This window comes from Zonotrichia albicollis, chromosome 3 (genome assembly GCF_047830755.1).
Source record: "Zonotrichia albicollis isolate bZonAlb1 chromosome 3, bZonAlb1.hap1, whole genome shotgun sequence".
In the NCBI taxonomy this organism is placed as follows: domain Eukaryota; kingdom Metazoa; phylum Chordata; class Aves; order Passeriformes; family Passerellidae; genus Zonotrichia; species Zonotrichia albicollis.
In genome coordinates, this window is record NC_133821.1 from 30037830 (window position 1) to 30054248 (window position 16419).

The 16419-nt window shown below is 38.3% G+C and overlaps 1 protein-coding gene across 3 annotated transcripts in view; it reads left to right on the forward strand.

Annotated features, from left to right (window-relative positions):
* Nucleotides 1-2414: 2414 nt before the first annotated feature.
* Nucleotides 2415-16419, forward strand: part of RAB3GAP2 (RAB3 GTPase activating non-catalytic protein subunit 2) — a 43179-nt gene continuing 29174 nt past the window's right edge. For all 3 annotated transcript variants that reach the window (XM_074537039.1, XM_074537041.1, XM_074537040.1), the window contains exons 1-4: nucleotides 2415-2613; nucleotides 11355-11419; nucleotides 14620-14743; nucleotides 16281-16362. In XM_074537039.1, the coding sequence (XP_074393140.1) occupies nucleotides 2505-2613; nucleotides 11355-11419; nucleotides 14620-14743; nucleotides 16281-16362 (380 nt within the window). In that variant the 5' untranslated portion in view covers nucleotides 2415-2504. The remainder of the gene's footprint in view (nucleotides 2614-11354; nucleotides 11420-14619; nucleotides 14744-16280; nucleotides 16363-16419) is intronic.

Here is a 16419-nt window from a genome sequence, read left to right on the forward strand (position 1 = left end):
AGTGATGGGGAGTCCAAAATGGGCAACCCATTTTGGTGCCTCCGCAACCTCATAGTCAAGTTCTTCCTAATATCTTATCTAAACCTACTCTCTCTCCTTTTGAAGCCTTTCCCTTTTATAATTTCTTGTGTTGACTCCAAATAAATAATTACCTGGATTTTATATAGTGTATACATCTGTATATAGCCTAATTGTCTATTTTTGTAAACTGCATTAAAACCTTTGTTCAGCAGCATATATTCCAATGCAAATTATTATTCTTACTGGAAATGTATTGTTAATTTTGGCTATCAAGTGTTTATCTGTATTTCTTTAGGAACTTTGCTTAAAATTGTCAGATGTTTTCCAAAACATAGTTTTGTTTTCTGTAGCCATCCATATATGTATAATGAATCATTAAAAATTTGGAACTATTGAAGTTATAACAAACACATGAAGAGTTATTGCATACCCAAACTGTTAATATGAGTTTATATGCACTCAAGACTGTCTTGAAATATCAGGTTATTTGCTGAGTATTCATTGCCTTATTTTATGCTTTCATTGGTATCTTGGTAGTTTTTAACTTGACTTCATGTACAGCAAACCAGACAGAGATATGACAGTCTTACACTGTTCACTATTCTCTAATGAGGAAAGTTTTCATAATGTCATGAAAGCTTCATTAAAGAATGTCAAACCATGTTGTTAATTTAATTTCTTCCATACTCTTTATTAATTCAGTTGACATTACTAGTGACTGTGCATGTTGCAATTCTAAAATGTCATTAAACAGTTTTGTTTACAGGCTTTATAAGTTTACTTAGAGCGTCTGCAAATTCACCAGCCTCTTGTTCCAACTTTTCCCACACTGTGACCTTGTTTTTGAAGAGGATCCTTCGTATTACTCCACATAATTTAATTCTATGCTTGTTCAGAAAAACAGGATTGAACAACTCTCTATTGAATAACCATAGGATTATTCAACTGTGTAAATTCAAGTCTAACCTGTGTGTTGCCTGAGGAGCCATAGATTTGAAATGTAAACATAAAATGTTCTTGTAGTTGCCAAGGGCAAAATTACTGAGCCCTGATTACTTGTCCTGGGTACAGAGGAAAAGACAGATGGAGTGTCTAGCACTCTCTAATTCAATACCACCTAGCTCATTGAGGGGCCGTGGTATTAGCAGGAAATCTGGGGCCCTGGAAGCAGAAAGCTCCTCATCTTTTTGCCAGGCTTGTGGAAGGCGCTGAGACTGCGAGGCTGCTCAGCACCCAGATAAAGCCACCTTGGCCACTGCAGAGTCCCACTGCTGCCACCTCAGGTATATTTTATATAGAATGAATTATTCATTATGACATAATAGTAGATGAAAGATCTTAACTAATACAAAAGTACTAAAACTACTAGTAGTGTATAGTACAGGGTAATAAAGTGCACTGTATCAAAGCAATTATATTAAAGATACCAAAAAAAACAATGCCAGCCTCTCTCTCTTCAGGAAGTGTTTGTGTTTGTTCTATGCTGAATACCCTCTTGTGGATATTGCCTCTTTTGTGCCCTCTTTTATTGGTACTGCATTTATTACAAGCTTTTCAGCAAAATTGTGATTCCTGCTAGTGTTTTGTTGCTTGTTGGAAGAGGGTGGAGGAGGAGATGCAGTTCAGTGGGGTTAACTTTCCCGCTAGGTTTTAAACCAGCACATCACTACAACAAAAGAGAACAGCTGAAGACATTAAAAAGTTGTCAGGGTAAATTAAAGCCAGTTTCTTTGCATATCTCACAAGAGATTTTCTGGTCTTGATAACCTGGTATAGTTTCTGCCTTTAGGGCAATCCAGCTGGAGCCCATTTGGCATGAAACTTCTGTGAGTAAAAATTTGTTTTTACTTTATCTTAGAAGGTATTTAAGGACCACGTAGAAGACCTAGACCACAAACCCAACTTGCAAAATAACTTGGACTTTCTCAGTTATTTCTGCTTTTCTCAGTTATATCTGCTTTTAGCTACATAAGACACACATTGCTATCTATCACACAAAAGAGTCTTGTGAGAAAACAAGGAAGAGTTCTCATATACATATATGTACGTGTTTGTGTACACATAAACGGCTAGTCAAGTAAGATCCATTAAAAATTTGTCAATTCTTATGCATAGGGGAATTTGTATTTCTTCGGGGTCCAGAAAACATCCCTTGGTGTTCTTCCCAAATATTCTTGGACACGCGTCCCAGAGAGCGCGATCGCACACCACAATGGCGCACCCGACAAGATTAAACAGCCTCAAGCTGCGCCAAGGGAAGCTCAGGTGGGACGTCGGAGGACACGCGTCCCAGAAAGCGCGATCTCATACCGCAATGGCGCACCCTGGGGGGCACCGCCCTCAGCGCTGCCCCTCGGCACCGCCCCTTCGGGACTGCCCCCGTGGCGCATGCGCCGTGCGCGGGGCCGCGCCAGGCCGGAGGGAAGTGGCCGAGCGTTTCCGGGTTGGGCGGTGGTGGCGGCGGCTGTACCGGCAGCGGGAGCATGTCCTGCGCCCTGGTCCCCTTCGCCCACTTCCAGGACCTGGAGTTGGCCCGCGACTTCCTGAGCCCGCACCGCCGCCAGGGCAGCGCCGCGGCTGGCAAGGAGAGCGGTGAGTCCGGCCCCCGGTGCGGGGCTGTGCCCGCCGCCCCCGCGGGGCCCGTCCGGCCGCGGGGCTGTCTGTCCGTCCGTCCCTGCGGGCCCTGCGCTCGCTCGGCGCCGCTGGCGGGGGCCGTGTTATCCGAGTGCTCGGGGTCGCTCCTGTGGCGCAGGGTGGGTGTCTCGCCATAGCTGCCACATCTCCACCTGCACAGGCAGACTGTCCTGGCGTCCCCAAGTTTCAGGTGCGCGGCTGCTCGCAGGCGTCACTCCTTATCCCGTAGTGTGGAGGTGAAGTTCTTTGGCTTCTGACCTTGCCTGCCCCAAACTTCTAAAGTTTGTGGGTTTCATGCTGGGAGTGCGCCTGCCTGAAGGCGCTCTCCTAAAGACAACACACGTTGTGCATGCGAGGCTATCTAGGAGCGCGGAACGTGCTGAAAGTGTGCTGAAAGTTTGGCTTGGCAGCTTAAGTTAAAAGACAACGAATCCTAAAGCAGTCACAGCCTGAAGTTGTGGACCAGGTTTCTGCTGTGTGAGGCAGTGCAGGCTGAGCTGCCTGACACAAAAGCTGCGTTTTCAACAGATCCATGCCCCGGCTAGAAACCACAAGGAATTAAAACACTGTTTCTTGTATTTGTTATTGCATACTGTGTTAACTGTATACTGTGTATATAGATGTAAACTCCCCAAAATACACAAACTATATCTGGGTGATGTTTTTTGGTTTCTAGCAGCAGTAGGGAAGGAAAGTGTTTGAAGAAGTTAATGAGGATGCTTGTAAATAATCCTCACAGCTGTGGACAGAGCTTTAAGAAAAAACATGGAGGTGCTTGTTTTAAAAGTCTAAAGTGCCCGTGGGGGAATTAGAAGAGGGGAGACCATAGGATGGTTTGTGTTTGGACTGGCCTTTAAAGTTAATCTAGTCCAACCCCCCTGCCATGGGCAGGGACACTTTTCACCAGACCAGGCTGCTCAAAGCCCTATCCAGCCTGTCTTTGGGCACTTCCAGAGATGGGGCATCCGCAGCTTCTCTGAGCAACCTGTTCTAGTTCCTCATCTTCTTTATTATTAAAAAATAAAACTTCATAATATACAATATAAATCCATTCCCCATTTAAAGCCATTGGTCCTTATCCTGTAACTACAGGCCTTGTTAAAAAGATGACACAACAATTGTTAAAAACTTTTAAAAGTACATTATATGTTCAGCTAATTAATTTTGCCACTAAAACTTTTGGTAGCAAACAGTTTTCTGCTTCTGCTTGTTTTGTAACTCCAACAGTTTTTGAAAAATGCATAACAAGTTCCACATGGCTTTTCTTTTGTATCATTTGTATCTAAAGGAAGGATTCTGAAGCAGAAGGCTTTGGTTAATATCTCTTGAATTCTGAAGATAAAAGCAGAGGATTGGAATGTGTTTGTGTTTCTAAATGTAGACGTTGAAAGAAATTAATTTTTTTTTCTCTTATTTGATGATACATAAGAGGTGTTTGTGTAAAAAAACTTGGCTATTTTATTGAAGTGTATTTATTGAGTGGGAGCCATAAAGAGAAAATGTTTAGTATGTTGTAAAACTACCAAAATAATAGAAGCAAAGAAGATGCATGGCTGCTGTTCCATTTTAATGAGTTGGCTGTCTTCTGGACTATTTTTATATTTGCTTATTCAGTCATTGAAGAAGAAGTGAGTGTTTTTCAAAATAATACTCATTTAGATTCATTGAAGTCTTTTGGATTTATGCCTGTAATTTTTTGCTACCACAGCTGTTTTCATTGTTGAGGAAAAATAAGTATAAATGTCAGCAAGTGAGAGTTCCTAGAGTGGTTTAGACATAAGATTGTAACTTAGTGATTTTTGAAGCAGAAATTCTTGATGCATTTGTGTTTGACAAGGAGGAAGTGCTGCTCCAACTTGCCTTGGTATCTTAAATTAGAAGTGAGTAAATTGTGCTTTTTATCTGGGAATGCTTTGCTAAAAGCTCTTCTGTTGACAGAATGTACTGTTTTAAAACAGTAGTTTAATAAGGTTGCATGTTTTAAATATTTATATTTTATATTTTTTGCTCTACAGGGAAAAAAAAATAAGTTCTAGGGTTTCTTTGCTAATAAGTTCAACAAGATGTTAATTTGCTTTCTAATCAAACTTTAGTTCTCAACTTAAATGGTGCTAATTTTTATGCAAACAATTACATAAATACTAGCAAGCACCTGTCAAAACTCTTTAAGGTTTTTTTACCTGACAATGAGAACCTTTCATCTACTTTCTTGTTTTTAAAGCTAAGCTTCATTTGTGTGAAAACTCTAGCTAGTATATTAAGGCTGTAGTTACAAATGATGTCAACCTTAGGGAAATAGATATGTATTAAATATTTTTATATAACAGAGCACGTTTGAGTTAACAAATTATTTTAGTCATAACTTAATGTTTCAAGTGTTAGTAGAATTTTCAAGAGTTCCTGTCAGGTTTTGGATAACAAGTGTTTTTGAACAGATGCCTCTGGAATCTTCAATGTGCGGGGTTTAGGGTTTTTAGTGGAGGCTGTAGGCCTTGTCTTTTTTTGTTTCTTATTTATAGGGCAAAGAAGTTTTTAATGCTGTTTTAACTTTGGCCATATTTTATGTCTAACAGAACTAACCAAAGTATTTTCTGTGAGTGTATTTGCTGCAATAAAATTTAGGGCTATTACTATAAAAGCAGTAACATTTTAAATGAAGGGAATTTTACTTGCTTCAGAAAATGCAGACAGTACACATTTCTCAATCATGATGTGATACTGAGACTTTAGTCCAGTTTTGAAGTTAGATGTCTGTGAGTAAAAAACCTGTAACTTGTCATCTTGTATTTAAAACAGTATATTTCATTTACACAAAAGCTAATCTAGGTTGTCAGTTTCAAATTTAACTTGAAAGGCTTAGCAAAGTCTTGCATATATTAAAAATACAGGTGTAGGCAAGTAAAAAAACCTGGATTTTTATTACAAGGGACTTGATTTTTTTTCCCTTTCTTTGCACAGGTAAGCATTTAAACACATTCTGCAGTAGAACAAGATGAAGGAAAGCATCCTATCAACTACAACTTCACTTAAGTTTTTCCTGTAGCCCAACAGGTTGCCTTGTTTGTGCAAAGGATGCACTTGTCTGGTAAACTGGGAGTAAAAAAAAAAAAGAAAGCTGTCCTCATTCTCTGAGCTTTGTGTGAAGTCACTTCTGCAGGTGCCTGTATCCTGCTCCCTCAGTAAACATGGGAAGAGAGGGTTCGTGTGCTTCGTGCTTGTGTTATGCAATCATCTGGTAAATTTGCCACTGATGCCATGCTGGAATAATGTAAGAAATGTTCACAGACTGCTTGAGCTGACCATTGATCTGCCATGAAGCAAAATATAGCTACTTTTTATTGTCAATATTGGAATAAAATAACAGGTGTTGCATTGGATCTTGGCTCACGTGCTTTAAGTAAATAAACCTGGTGTTACAGAGTGAGCTGGTTAAACATACTTCATATGGAGTTGCTATGTCTTTATTCCTTAGGAAAATAAAGGTTGGAGTGCTTTTTCATATTTTAATGAGGAGGACTTAAATAAGCATGAGAATTTAAGAGTCTTGGGAAAAGTAATGCTGTTAATGAGGCACAAATCCTCTGTGGTGTCTAAGTGGCTCTGAAAACTGCTGTTCTAACTGTGCAAGTACTGGGAATAGGAAGTGTTTGCACCACATTTAATTTGACATCTTGCTGTGTTGAAGAGGTTCTGGGCTGCTGTTGGCTGGATCAGGAAACAGCTGTAACAGTTAACTTTCTTATAGAGCTGTCTAAAATAAAGGCATGCATACGAATGAAAAATCCATCTTACTTGCAATATGTGATAAAGCTTTGCAGGCATGAGAGAATTTTAGCATTCAGAAATTAATTAATGGATATTTACCTGAACAGGGCAGAAAGTACAGAAAGACAGATAAAATTTCCTATAATCTTTATAAATTGAAGAATTTAACTACAATTTATTTAGAGCAATGTGTGTCTCTGTTCTTCTAGTACACTCACAACTCAAACTGTGTTTTAAAACACTTTATAAGCTTGATGACAGCAGTTCAGTGACATAGCCAGGTAGAACTGCTGCTAGATAAACTGTGGGGGTGTTAAGATGAATCAGAAAAATCAGTGCTTTCGTATGTGCAGATATTTTTAGTTCCCAGGTGTGTTTTTATCTCCTGTTACCTGAATGAAATTAATAAAGAAAAAAGCCAACAAACCCCAACTTGACCTTGAGAGTTCCCAAGCAATGATATCTCCATTTATATTAATGAGTTTGTTCTTATTCAGGGGAAGAAAAAAATTGATCCCCTGACCTGAGGGTTTCCTCAGAGCTACAAGGTGTCACTTTGCTGCTTCTTTTTGCAGTAGGAGTGGTGGCTTAAGCCTATCAGAGAAGCTCCTTTCCAAAAACCCTGCCTTGTTACATTGACAGCAGTCTGAAAAGTGCTTTTCAGCCCAGTTCCTCTAAAAAACGTCTTTGGACTTGTACACTTTGCTTTTATCTGGATCAGCTGATTTAGTTCAGAAATACAGAAGGCCAGGCTTTTTATTTCAGAGTTGACAACAAGGTTACAAAGAAAAAAATACATTACAAAATGAAATTCTAGACTGCATTTAGCATTAGGGTTGTTGTTAACTGCTTCTGTATCAGTCTTATTGAATCAGTTATATTCCTGTTGAGTACTCTTCTTACAAGCTCTTTTTCATTGCCTCTTTAATCAGATTCTCCCTTTCCAGATTGTAATATTTATGTTTAGTATTTCTTTCTTTCAGTTTTCCTGTAAAGGGTCATTGAAATAGGCACTCTGCATGAATTGGGTTGCATCAGTAGCAGTTAATACATCTCAGATATGGGGAAGAGTGAATGACATGCTCTCAGCATACCTGACAAAATGCTGTCAGAGTACTTCACCTGAATTACCCTCTCACCTGAGTTTTTTGCTGCTTTAACACCTCCGTTATAGCATAGCCTTCATTCTTTCTTGCTCTCACTTAAGGCATTGCCTGAATCTGAGTAAAAGTATGGAATACTATGTTTTGTGTGTAATCTGTTTAATTTGTCTCCTATGGCCTTTGGGTTTTTTTTCCCTCTGGTATTTCAAAATTTGTTTTTGGGGTTAAGTTATGACTGTAAGCCATGGAACTTTGCACTATTACTTTTAAAAAAAAATTACGTAGCTCCTGGATTATTTTAAATTTAGTCATTTAGTCATTTTTCACTTTGTCGAAAGCAATTGTGATCTCCTTAAGGAAAAAAATGCTCAAGTGGTTATTTTTTGTGTTCAGAAGACTAACTTAGTTGTGCTTTTGGGGTTTTTTTCTCCCACTTAAGGATGTCTGAAGTCAGAAGAGGGAGCAAATATAAAACTAGTCTTAAGAGAGGCTTCCTTGAAATGTTGGCAAAATAGCCTTATGTATTTATCAGTCCTCACGTTGGAGGAATGCTCTTTGGGAATAAATGCTCTATGATTCCTGAGTAGCAAGAAGATTCTAAGCTGTTTCTAAAATTCCTCGGCCTGAAGAGATAAGAAACCACTTCTATTTTTTTCGTAATTATGCAATGCAGTGGTATCAGAATTGCAGTAAACATGCATGGAAGAAAACCTGCAACTCTCACAGTTAAGCAATAATTTTTTGCACTATTACCTAATAATGTTTTATATTCATAAAACATGGATGGGACTTCATTGCATGTGTCCAAGGACATCCTCCAATAACCTCCTGCATGGATTTTGAATGTAAATGTGAGGGCAGGAAGGAAAGGCTTCAGCTGCCTGCCCTAGGTCCTGGTGCTGCTCTGGAAAGAAGGGCACTGGTAGTTCTCTGTGCTCAGATATCTTTTCTGTAATTTGGGAAGTGAGTAAAAACATCTTTCATATTGAATTTGACCTGTTAAATGCCAGTTAGACCTCAGTTGTCTCAATCTGTTGTGATTTTTTTTCTGTTTCCTCTGTTCTTATCTTTAAAAAAACATGCTTGTAGGTAAAAATTGTTCTTGTAGGTATTATGTTTAATGATAAATGTGCTTAAATGAATTCTCTTATGTTTTAACACCAGTGTTGCACATGTGCAGCATTTAAACCAGCTCTTAAGTTTCATATGTGCTGATGCTATATGCTTCAAATTAAAGAATTAAATGGTTTGTGTAAATCCAGCAGATGAACTTTTATTTTTGCAATCTCATAGTAAAGGAAAATCTGGAATATTGCTGCTGCTTTATCCAAGTAAGGAGAACTGTTTATAAGACATTATTACTAGTCAAAGATAGAGTTGAATGGAAATAAAGATTTGTGCAGGAAAATTTGTTTATTTTTTAATTTTTTTTTCCTGAAGAGGGTCTGGAAAAAATGATCGTGTTGTAACTGTTTAGGGCTTGCTTAGGTGTTGGTTACTAGACAATGTGTTGTGTTCCACAGTTGCTAGTTCTGGCCTGTGATATTGCTGAAGGAGATGGTGGGGGATAATTTCTTAAAATCTTCATCATAACAGAACTTGGACCCTGTGGACTTGGACTCTGACTTGGCCACCCTAATCAAGTGCTGATGGGTGGGAAAGGCTGTGCAAGCTGGCAGTCTTCATGGAATACTTTATAATTCTTTGGCACAGATGAATAACTGGTGCTTTGAGTTACTTTATGACAGTGTCTCCTCTGTCCATTGTTCCAGGGATTGTTGTCTGTTGTTTAATGCCTTGCTTCATATTCCTCACATAGGTGAAACGTCAAAATAAGAAAACAATTTTAATTTCATTTCTTCTTAAATAAGAAACAATCTGTGGAAGGAAGGCAAGATGGGTGCAGGCCTTGATAAATAGAAGTGATGGCATATCCTGGGGTGATCTGTCCAAGGAGAATAGATATGGGGGAGCAGGCTTGTGAATGCTTGCAAGCTGGAGCGGGTGCTGGCTCTGCAGATCAGGCCACACACAATTCCAAAAGATCTCGGCAGTTTCGTCAGTGCAATGATGACTCACCATTACATCATTTTCCCATCTTTTTTCATTTATCCAGTATCATCCCAGCATAATAACAGCTACCACAAAATTGTGGCTATTCACAGAGGCAGCAAGAATCCTCGCAGCTGCAGTTTTATGTTGTGGGTGTTCGGTCTCAGAATTGAAGTGGCTGAGGTTTCTGAGGAAGGTTGGTCTGCCCTGTGCTGCAGGGAAGACATTGGTCCCAGCTGTGTTTCTTCATGGTTCTGTTTCTCTCTCAACCATGGCACACGGACAGATTTCTTTCCTCCATGAATTTTATAGGAAGATTTTTTAAAAACCTTTTTAGATAAAATGCAAACAGAAGTAGAGTTTTATTAGCAATTTTAATCTAAACATTGAAGTTAGCTACTGTTTTCTTCTTGTGGTTACTATATTCAACAGTATTTGCCATAATTTTCCTTTATATGTTTGTACACTGCAAAAATTTTCAACCTCAAATGCAAGATGAGACTGTGACCCTTGGAAGCTTGTTGCTTATATAGGGGTGTCTGAAATAGTGGTGCAGTTATATTTGCATTGATGATGATGCAGTAAAACTGCTTGGCTTGCCCATTTTGCAGATGGTACAGACCTTTGCATTTTACAGAGGTAAAATGGAGTGGGCATTTTGTCTTCTACATGCTCCTAAAATACCTTCTCGACAGCACTGGGGAAAAGTCTGTCTTAAATGTAAATTTTTTTTTCAAAGGTTTTTGTCTTCATTAGCCATACAGAAGATTTAAAATCTAGCTAAACAGAGAGATTGCAGATTTCTGTTTTGTTCAGCCTTTCCTTGCTTGGTGGTAATAGAACTACGAGTTTTTAGACCAAATAAAATTGTTCTTGATACAAACCTTCTTGTCTGTACTGTTTGGCCCTCCAAAATGGCAGAATCTTGCTTGCTTAGATCTAAATTTAAACTCATTTGAGACAATGTGCTTAAGCTTCTTCTTAAGGTCAAATTTGCCATGACAACAGTTAATGGAAAAACTTGAAAGAAATCCTTGGAAAACTCTTGGAGTTGATATTACTGCTTCTATTTTCACTCTAGTGCATGCTTGGATGGAAGTCAGTCCTTGGCTTTTCTACTGAACTACAGTGATGTTTGTTGATTTATTGAGGGTCCCAGGGGTGATAATGTCTGAGAATTGTACATCTACTACTATTAAATGCCTGTGGCTTTTCAATTTATTTCAAGTTCTGTATTTTTAGGTGAAAAAGAGAACTTCCACATTCACTCTTACTACTAAAGAAGTAGGCCTGTCTCTATTAATCTCTGTTTTCTTAGGTGTTTGAGGTATTTTGTGAGCTTTTGCTTACTCTGAGGTTTCTGAATGACATAATTGAAACTGATCAGTGTCTCATAAATTTTCCTCTCTGTTGTCATGCAAAGATGTGAATGACCAAGATCCCTCTTTTCATTTTCTCATCGGAGGCCAAACCTTCAGCTTTTGCTTTGCTGGTGGGATCTACGTTTTTCTGGACTCAGATATATTGTGGTCACAGATGAATTTCCTTGTAACATTGTTCCCTTTTGCATCTTGGGTACATCTCCTGTTAATCTGCTTCCATGGTGTCAGAAATGGAAGTAAATAAAATACAGAAAAATAAGACACTTCAGGGTTCTTTCAGCAGAACTGCTTTAGTATCTGTCATAAAAAAGTTGTAATGCATTAGTGGGGAATGGAAAATGATAATTTTGTTGCCTATGCTGTATTCCTGTGACAAGTCTTTTTTTACTTAAAACAGGCAAGTCAACAAGCTGGGAAGATGGTGGCTGGGGAGCCTGGGATGAAGCAGAACTACAAGAGCCTGTAAGTTCATGTGTATGTATGTGTGTATATGTATTTATTGCTAACTTCCCTATTATAGAGGACTTTTCCATTGGTTTGTGTGTGTGGTGTTTTGGGTTTTTCCTCCTATGTAACTCATCTGGGCAAGAAAGGTCTTGACTTGTGTTTCAAATGTGGCTTCTTGTTTGTCCCTTGGTCTGTAGGTTTTTTCCTAAATATAACTTGGATGTTACCTATTGTGATAATTGCCCATGTTCTTGTGTTCTGTAGGGCTTTTCTCTCCAAAGTATACACACATTTTCCTGTGCTGCTGCACCTGAGGGCATCCTTTTTGTCCTGTAGCTAGTCAGAAACAGTAGGGCATGGCAGTGAATCATGAATTAATATAAATCAAAAAATCCTAAATAATGAATTAGTGGTATAGACATCCTCCTAAGGATCCCTAGTGCTCCTTTTATGTTTCATGTGTGGATGGTGCTGCAGAAGGGTTTAAACTACCTATGTGGGATGGAATAGCACAGTTGCTCTTTAAAGGGGGAAAACATTCCTCTGCCCAACTCATTCTACTGAGAGCAGCTGGGCTGGTCTGTTAACTGTTTGTAAGGCTGAGCCTTCCAACTCCAGCTGACTTGATGAGATGCCAGTGAGGCTGCTTGTAGAAATCCTGTGCACCTGAATGAATCATCTCAACAGAATTACTTAATTCCCTCTAAGAGCTCTGAGGAATCCAGACCTCACCTTGCTAACAAACCCTTTATCTGCTGTCTTTTTCTGTGTGTGTAGGAAGGATGCCCAAGCTGTTGGACAGTATCCTTGTGACTATTCAGCAGAGAAACAGATTTTTCAGCTAAGGTGACAGACAAATTGAAATGAGCATGATGTCTCCCAGGGATGAATCACTGACACTGTCAGGAATGGCAGGGTATAAAACCTTTTAAATAGGATGGGTACTCAGCTGCACTATAATTGTCATGAAATGAGTGTGTTTCTCAAGCCACATCTTTTCTTAGATGTGCTATAATGTTTATAACTTCCTGAGTGAGTGGAACAAATACTTGATTTTCTACTTTTGTTGTAATTTGATAGAACCAGCAGACATTTCTAAACTGAAATAGTTCGATTTTTCACTCTTTTCTTTAAAATGTCACACTTTTCTGCCAGGTGATTCGCATCTTTCTTGCATCCTCTACTAGCAAATTTTCCTCTAAAGTTACCGGTGATTCCAGGCCAAACTTCAGAAAGGGTTTGCTATCATACACAGCAGAGAGGTTGTTCTGTGCAGGAGCAAATAAATACAGGAGTCTGTGTGTCTGAACACATAGCAAAATGCGTGAGAATTACTGGCAAAATATAACAATCAATTCCCTTGTTTAAGCTTTTAACTCTTGATTTGCATTATGCTTGGTAAAAGATTCATTGTTTCTTGGAATTACTTGTGCCCTGGACAAATAACTATTTCATGTAACATAGCAATTTCTGAGAAGGCACTGAAAGTTTAAAAAAACATTGTTTTTTTATAAGGTGTCCTTTTAAAGACCTAATTAGTTGTTTTGTAGGAATGATGATGTCTTTTCTAAAATGCAGATTTTAAAAATTCTGTCTTTCACCTTTAAGTTTGTTTTGACAAGTTCAGTGCCTTTCCTGTTTTAATCCGTAGCTTGTTTTTGTAGCTAATATGGGATAGTGATGTTTTATGTCTTTGTATTTCAAGTTCTTTGTTCATGTTTACAGATAATTTTAAATTTTCTGCCTGAAATAATGTTGTAATTCCTTTTAATCTTCTGACAAGCCTTTAATTTCTGTTTTTTTTTCCTCAGTCTGAAAACCATGACATCAAAAATTAGTGCATGGCTTTTCTTTGGCTTTTGCTTATGTGTTTTTGCACGACACATTTATCTCTGTCACAAGGAGTTCAAATTGTCATTAGTATCTCAGATAACTTCATTGCCTTTTTGTCAAGTCTTGAAAAATGCCAGTAAATAGGGGGAAATTGTTGCTAAAGAATTTGGCATCCATTAACAGACAGAAATAACATGAAAAGAGGTTCTCTTACACAAATTAGGAAATGGTGTGGACAACAGTAGTTAGCAATGCTTGTAGTGTGCTGATGTAGACTTTATCGTGGATACACAGGGTATTTCTGTGTGCACAATAACCATTTTTATGCTACAAGCTTATACAAGGAAATAAATACAATGAATAGCTGATTAAGAGCATGGTATGCAAATTCTTCCTACAGTTTGGTGTTTATTTTTTTTTTCTGGGAGTAAATTGGCAGATTTTCAAGCAGATTTTGCAACTTATCTGTAACAGAATAAATAGAATGAATCAGAAAATGATCTCACTGAAGCTGTTGGGTTTTTTAATTTGTGCATAGCTGCTTTGAGATATTAGAGGATGGAGTAATATTTTGCAGAGCTAGGGAGAGGTAGGGTTGGATATGGAAGTGGAAATAAAGTCTGTGGACAAGGAAAAGCGTGTTGTTGTGATTGGATAAGAGGATGAATCTAACTAACCAGGAGTATCAACTCTGAGACTTTGCAGCAGTACACCCCTAGGCTGTTACTGCCTCACTTTGAACTGTGATTAGCAGGAGCTACTTTGTTTGTGCCACAATGAAATATTTGGCTCATTGCCCCGAGGAAAAAAGGTATAATTTTATTGCTCATGAGGATGGTATCTAAATTTTTACTTACCCATCTTGATACCCTTAAAACTTGGCAGCATTTTGTTTGGAATTGTTTCCTTGTGGAGTTACTTTGTGGAAAGGCACCTGATACCTGGTGCCATGTGAATACCAGCTTAGTAACCTTCTTCATATGTGCATGTATTTGCTTAAAGCTGATCAATGTATAGGCTTGGACAAATTCTTCATTTTGAGTATGGATTGTAATGAGAATAACTGAAGAGATTCTCTCCACTTTCTAACCAATGATTTTAAAACTTAAGATCTCATTCTCCTTGTGTCTCTTTAAAAGGAGATGATTTTGAGTAGAGCTAGTCATGAGTACTTCTTTGTTTTCTGTTTTGTAAACACAGAATTAGTGCAAGAATGATGCATTTCTCAGGGCTTTTCATGCAGGTTGGAGCTGAAGTGATGTGGTCAGTAATAAAAAGTCCATTCCTTGCTATGGAGGGCAAGCCCCATTGTTCTCATCAGTCTTGCAAGTTCTGCTGTGTCTAAAAATTGTTGCATTCATTGATTAAAGCTTTACCTGTAGGAAGAAGAGGAGTCTAATTCCAAGAACCAGCGAAATTACTGGCTTCAGGACTGTGTGTTGTCCTTGTCACCAACCAATGACCTGATGGTAATAGCTAATGAACAGAAAGCCGTCTTCTTAGTGCGTAAGTATCCATTCCACTGAGTGCTTATGCTAGGACACTTTATAGTAACCAAAGCAATATTTGTTTGCCCCACTCTCTTCTGTTTATCCCCCAAGTCATACCTTCAAGAATTTTGAAGTGTTTTATAGTACACATCGTGCATTTTCTAGGTGCTGCTTGTCAAGTAAGTTGCTTTGTCTTTACTTCTCAGCTGTGTTTTGATCTGGGGAAACTGTTTTGTCACATGAAATGCATATGTGTTATAACTACCTAGTTGTTTTAAAATGCTCAGAGACATTGACATTCATTTTTCTCAGTAAGAAAAACGAAAGTTTTGGTTTTAGCTATTAGAAAATGCTTGACCTTAGTTTTCTTTTCCCTTAAAAAATTACCTAAGCCAGTATCCCTCTTGGAAAGGAGTATTAATGTGAATATTCTTGCAATTCCACCTTTGACAGAAAATTCTTGAATACCATCTTGAGCAATGGGTGGCTTTGTATTTTACTCTAAAGTAGGGCTCTGGGAACTTCTAAAGGTAATCACTAGTAATGTATGAACACTGCTCAGCCAACTGTTGTTTATAGATATGCTGTTGTTTGGGGTTCTGATCTTTTGAAGACTGCAGTGGGTGATGTGAGGAAGATGAAGGGAAACATCCTGATATGGGGACTATTATAGCATTTAAAAAAAAAAATCAGAGTATTAAAACTCAGATTTGCGTAGTTTGGCTGATTGTATTGAGTCATCATACTACTTTGTCATTCCCTGCAAAGCTGTCTATTCCAAACCTGCTGTAGCCCTGTTGCTAATTTGTCATCAAAATTGGAAAAACAGCAGTACACCTCATTAAGTTCTTATTGGATCAAGCATAAAAAAGTGATTTAAATCACTGGAGAATGGATGAATTAATGTCTCCGATGAACTTTACAGTGACAACTGTCCCCCACTGGGCAGAAGTGTCCCTGTGCCTCAGGTTTTAGGTGTCAGACAAATGGCACACAGCACTAACTTAGTTTTGGATGTCCATTGTCACCTGGGAGATGATTCAACAGTCAAATGGCAGCTGTAACAGCAGCCCGTGAATAACAAAGTATGGTGTCTTCTAACCCTGAAATATGATGCAATGATTAAAGATTGTCAGATTTAATGTGGGTACTTATGTTCTTTTTGGCAGTTAAAATTTTCTATTCATTGTAGCTCATGTTCAGTAGTGTTCCCAGAAGTTTTTCCTTGCTTAATACTTCTTTCTGAAGGGTCCCTGTGTCCTGAATTGAACCTTTTAAAATTTGATGGATTACTGTATGAATATTTTAAACAAAACTACATATTTCAAAATTTTAGTGTCTTATTCCATTTAAATTTCTAAGAAAACATAAGTCCTTTAGAAAAGTCACTAAGACTATATTTTTACTTTTATGCTCTTCAAGGTTTGTAATTGGCACTTAATCTAAGTGTGGTAGGATGTGTTGTACCAAAGAGAAAAAATAAAAATAGAGCTATGTTTGTGAGATGCAAAACATTGGAGTTTTATAGCTGGTGTCTTTATCCTTCATGGCAGCTAAATGGAAGCACAGTGACAAGGGAAAGGAAGAAATGCAATATGCTGTTGGCTGGAGTGGCTCTTTGAATGTTGAAGAAGGGTAAGTGTTGAAATGCAGCTGTGATTAAGATGTTATTTTCATGTTTAGCAATTTGTA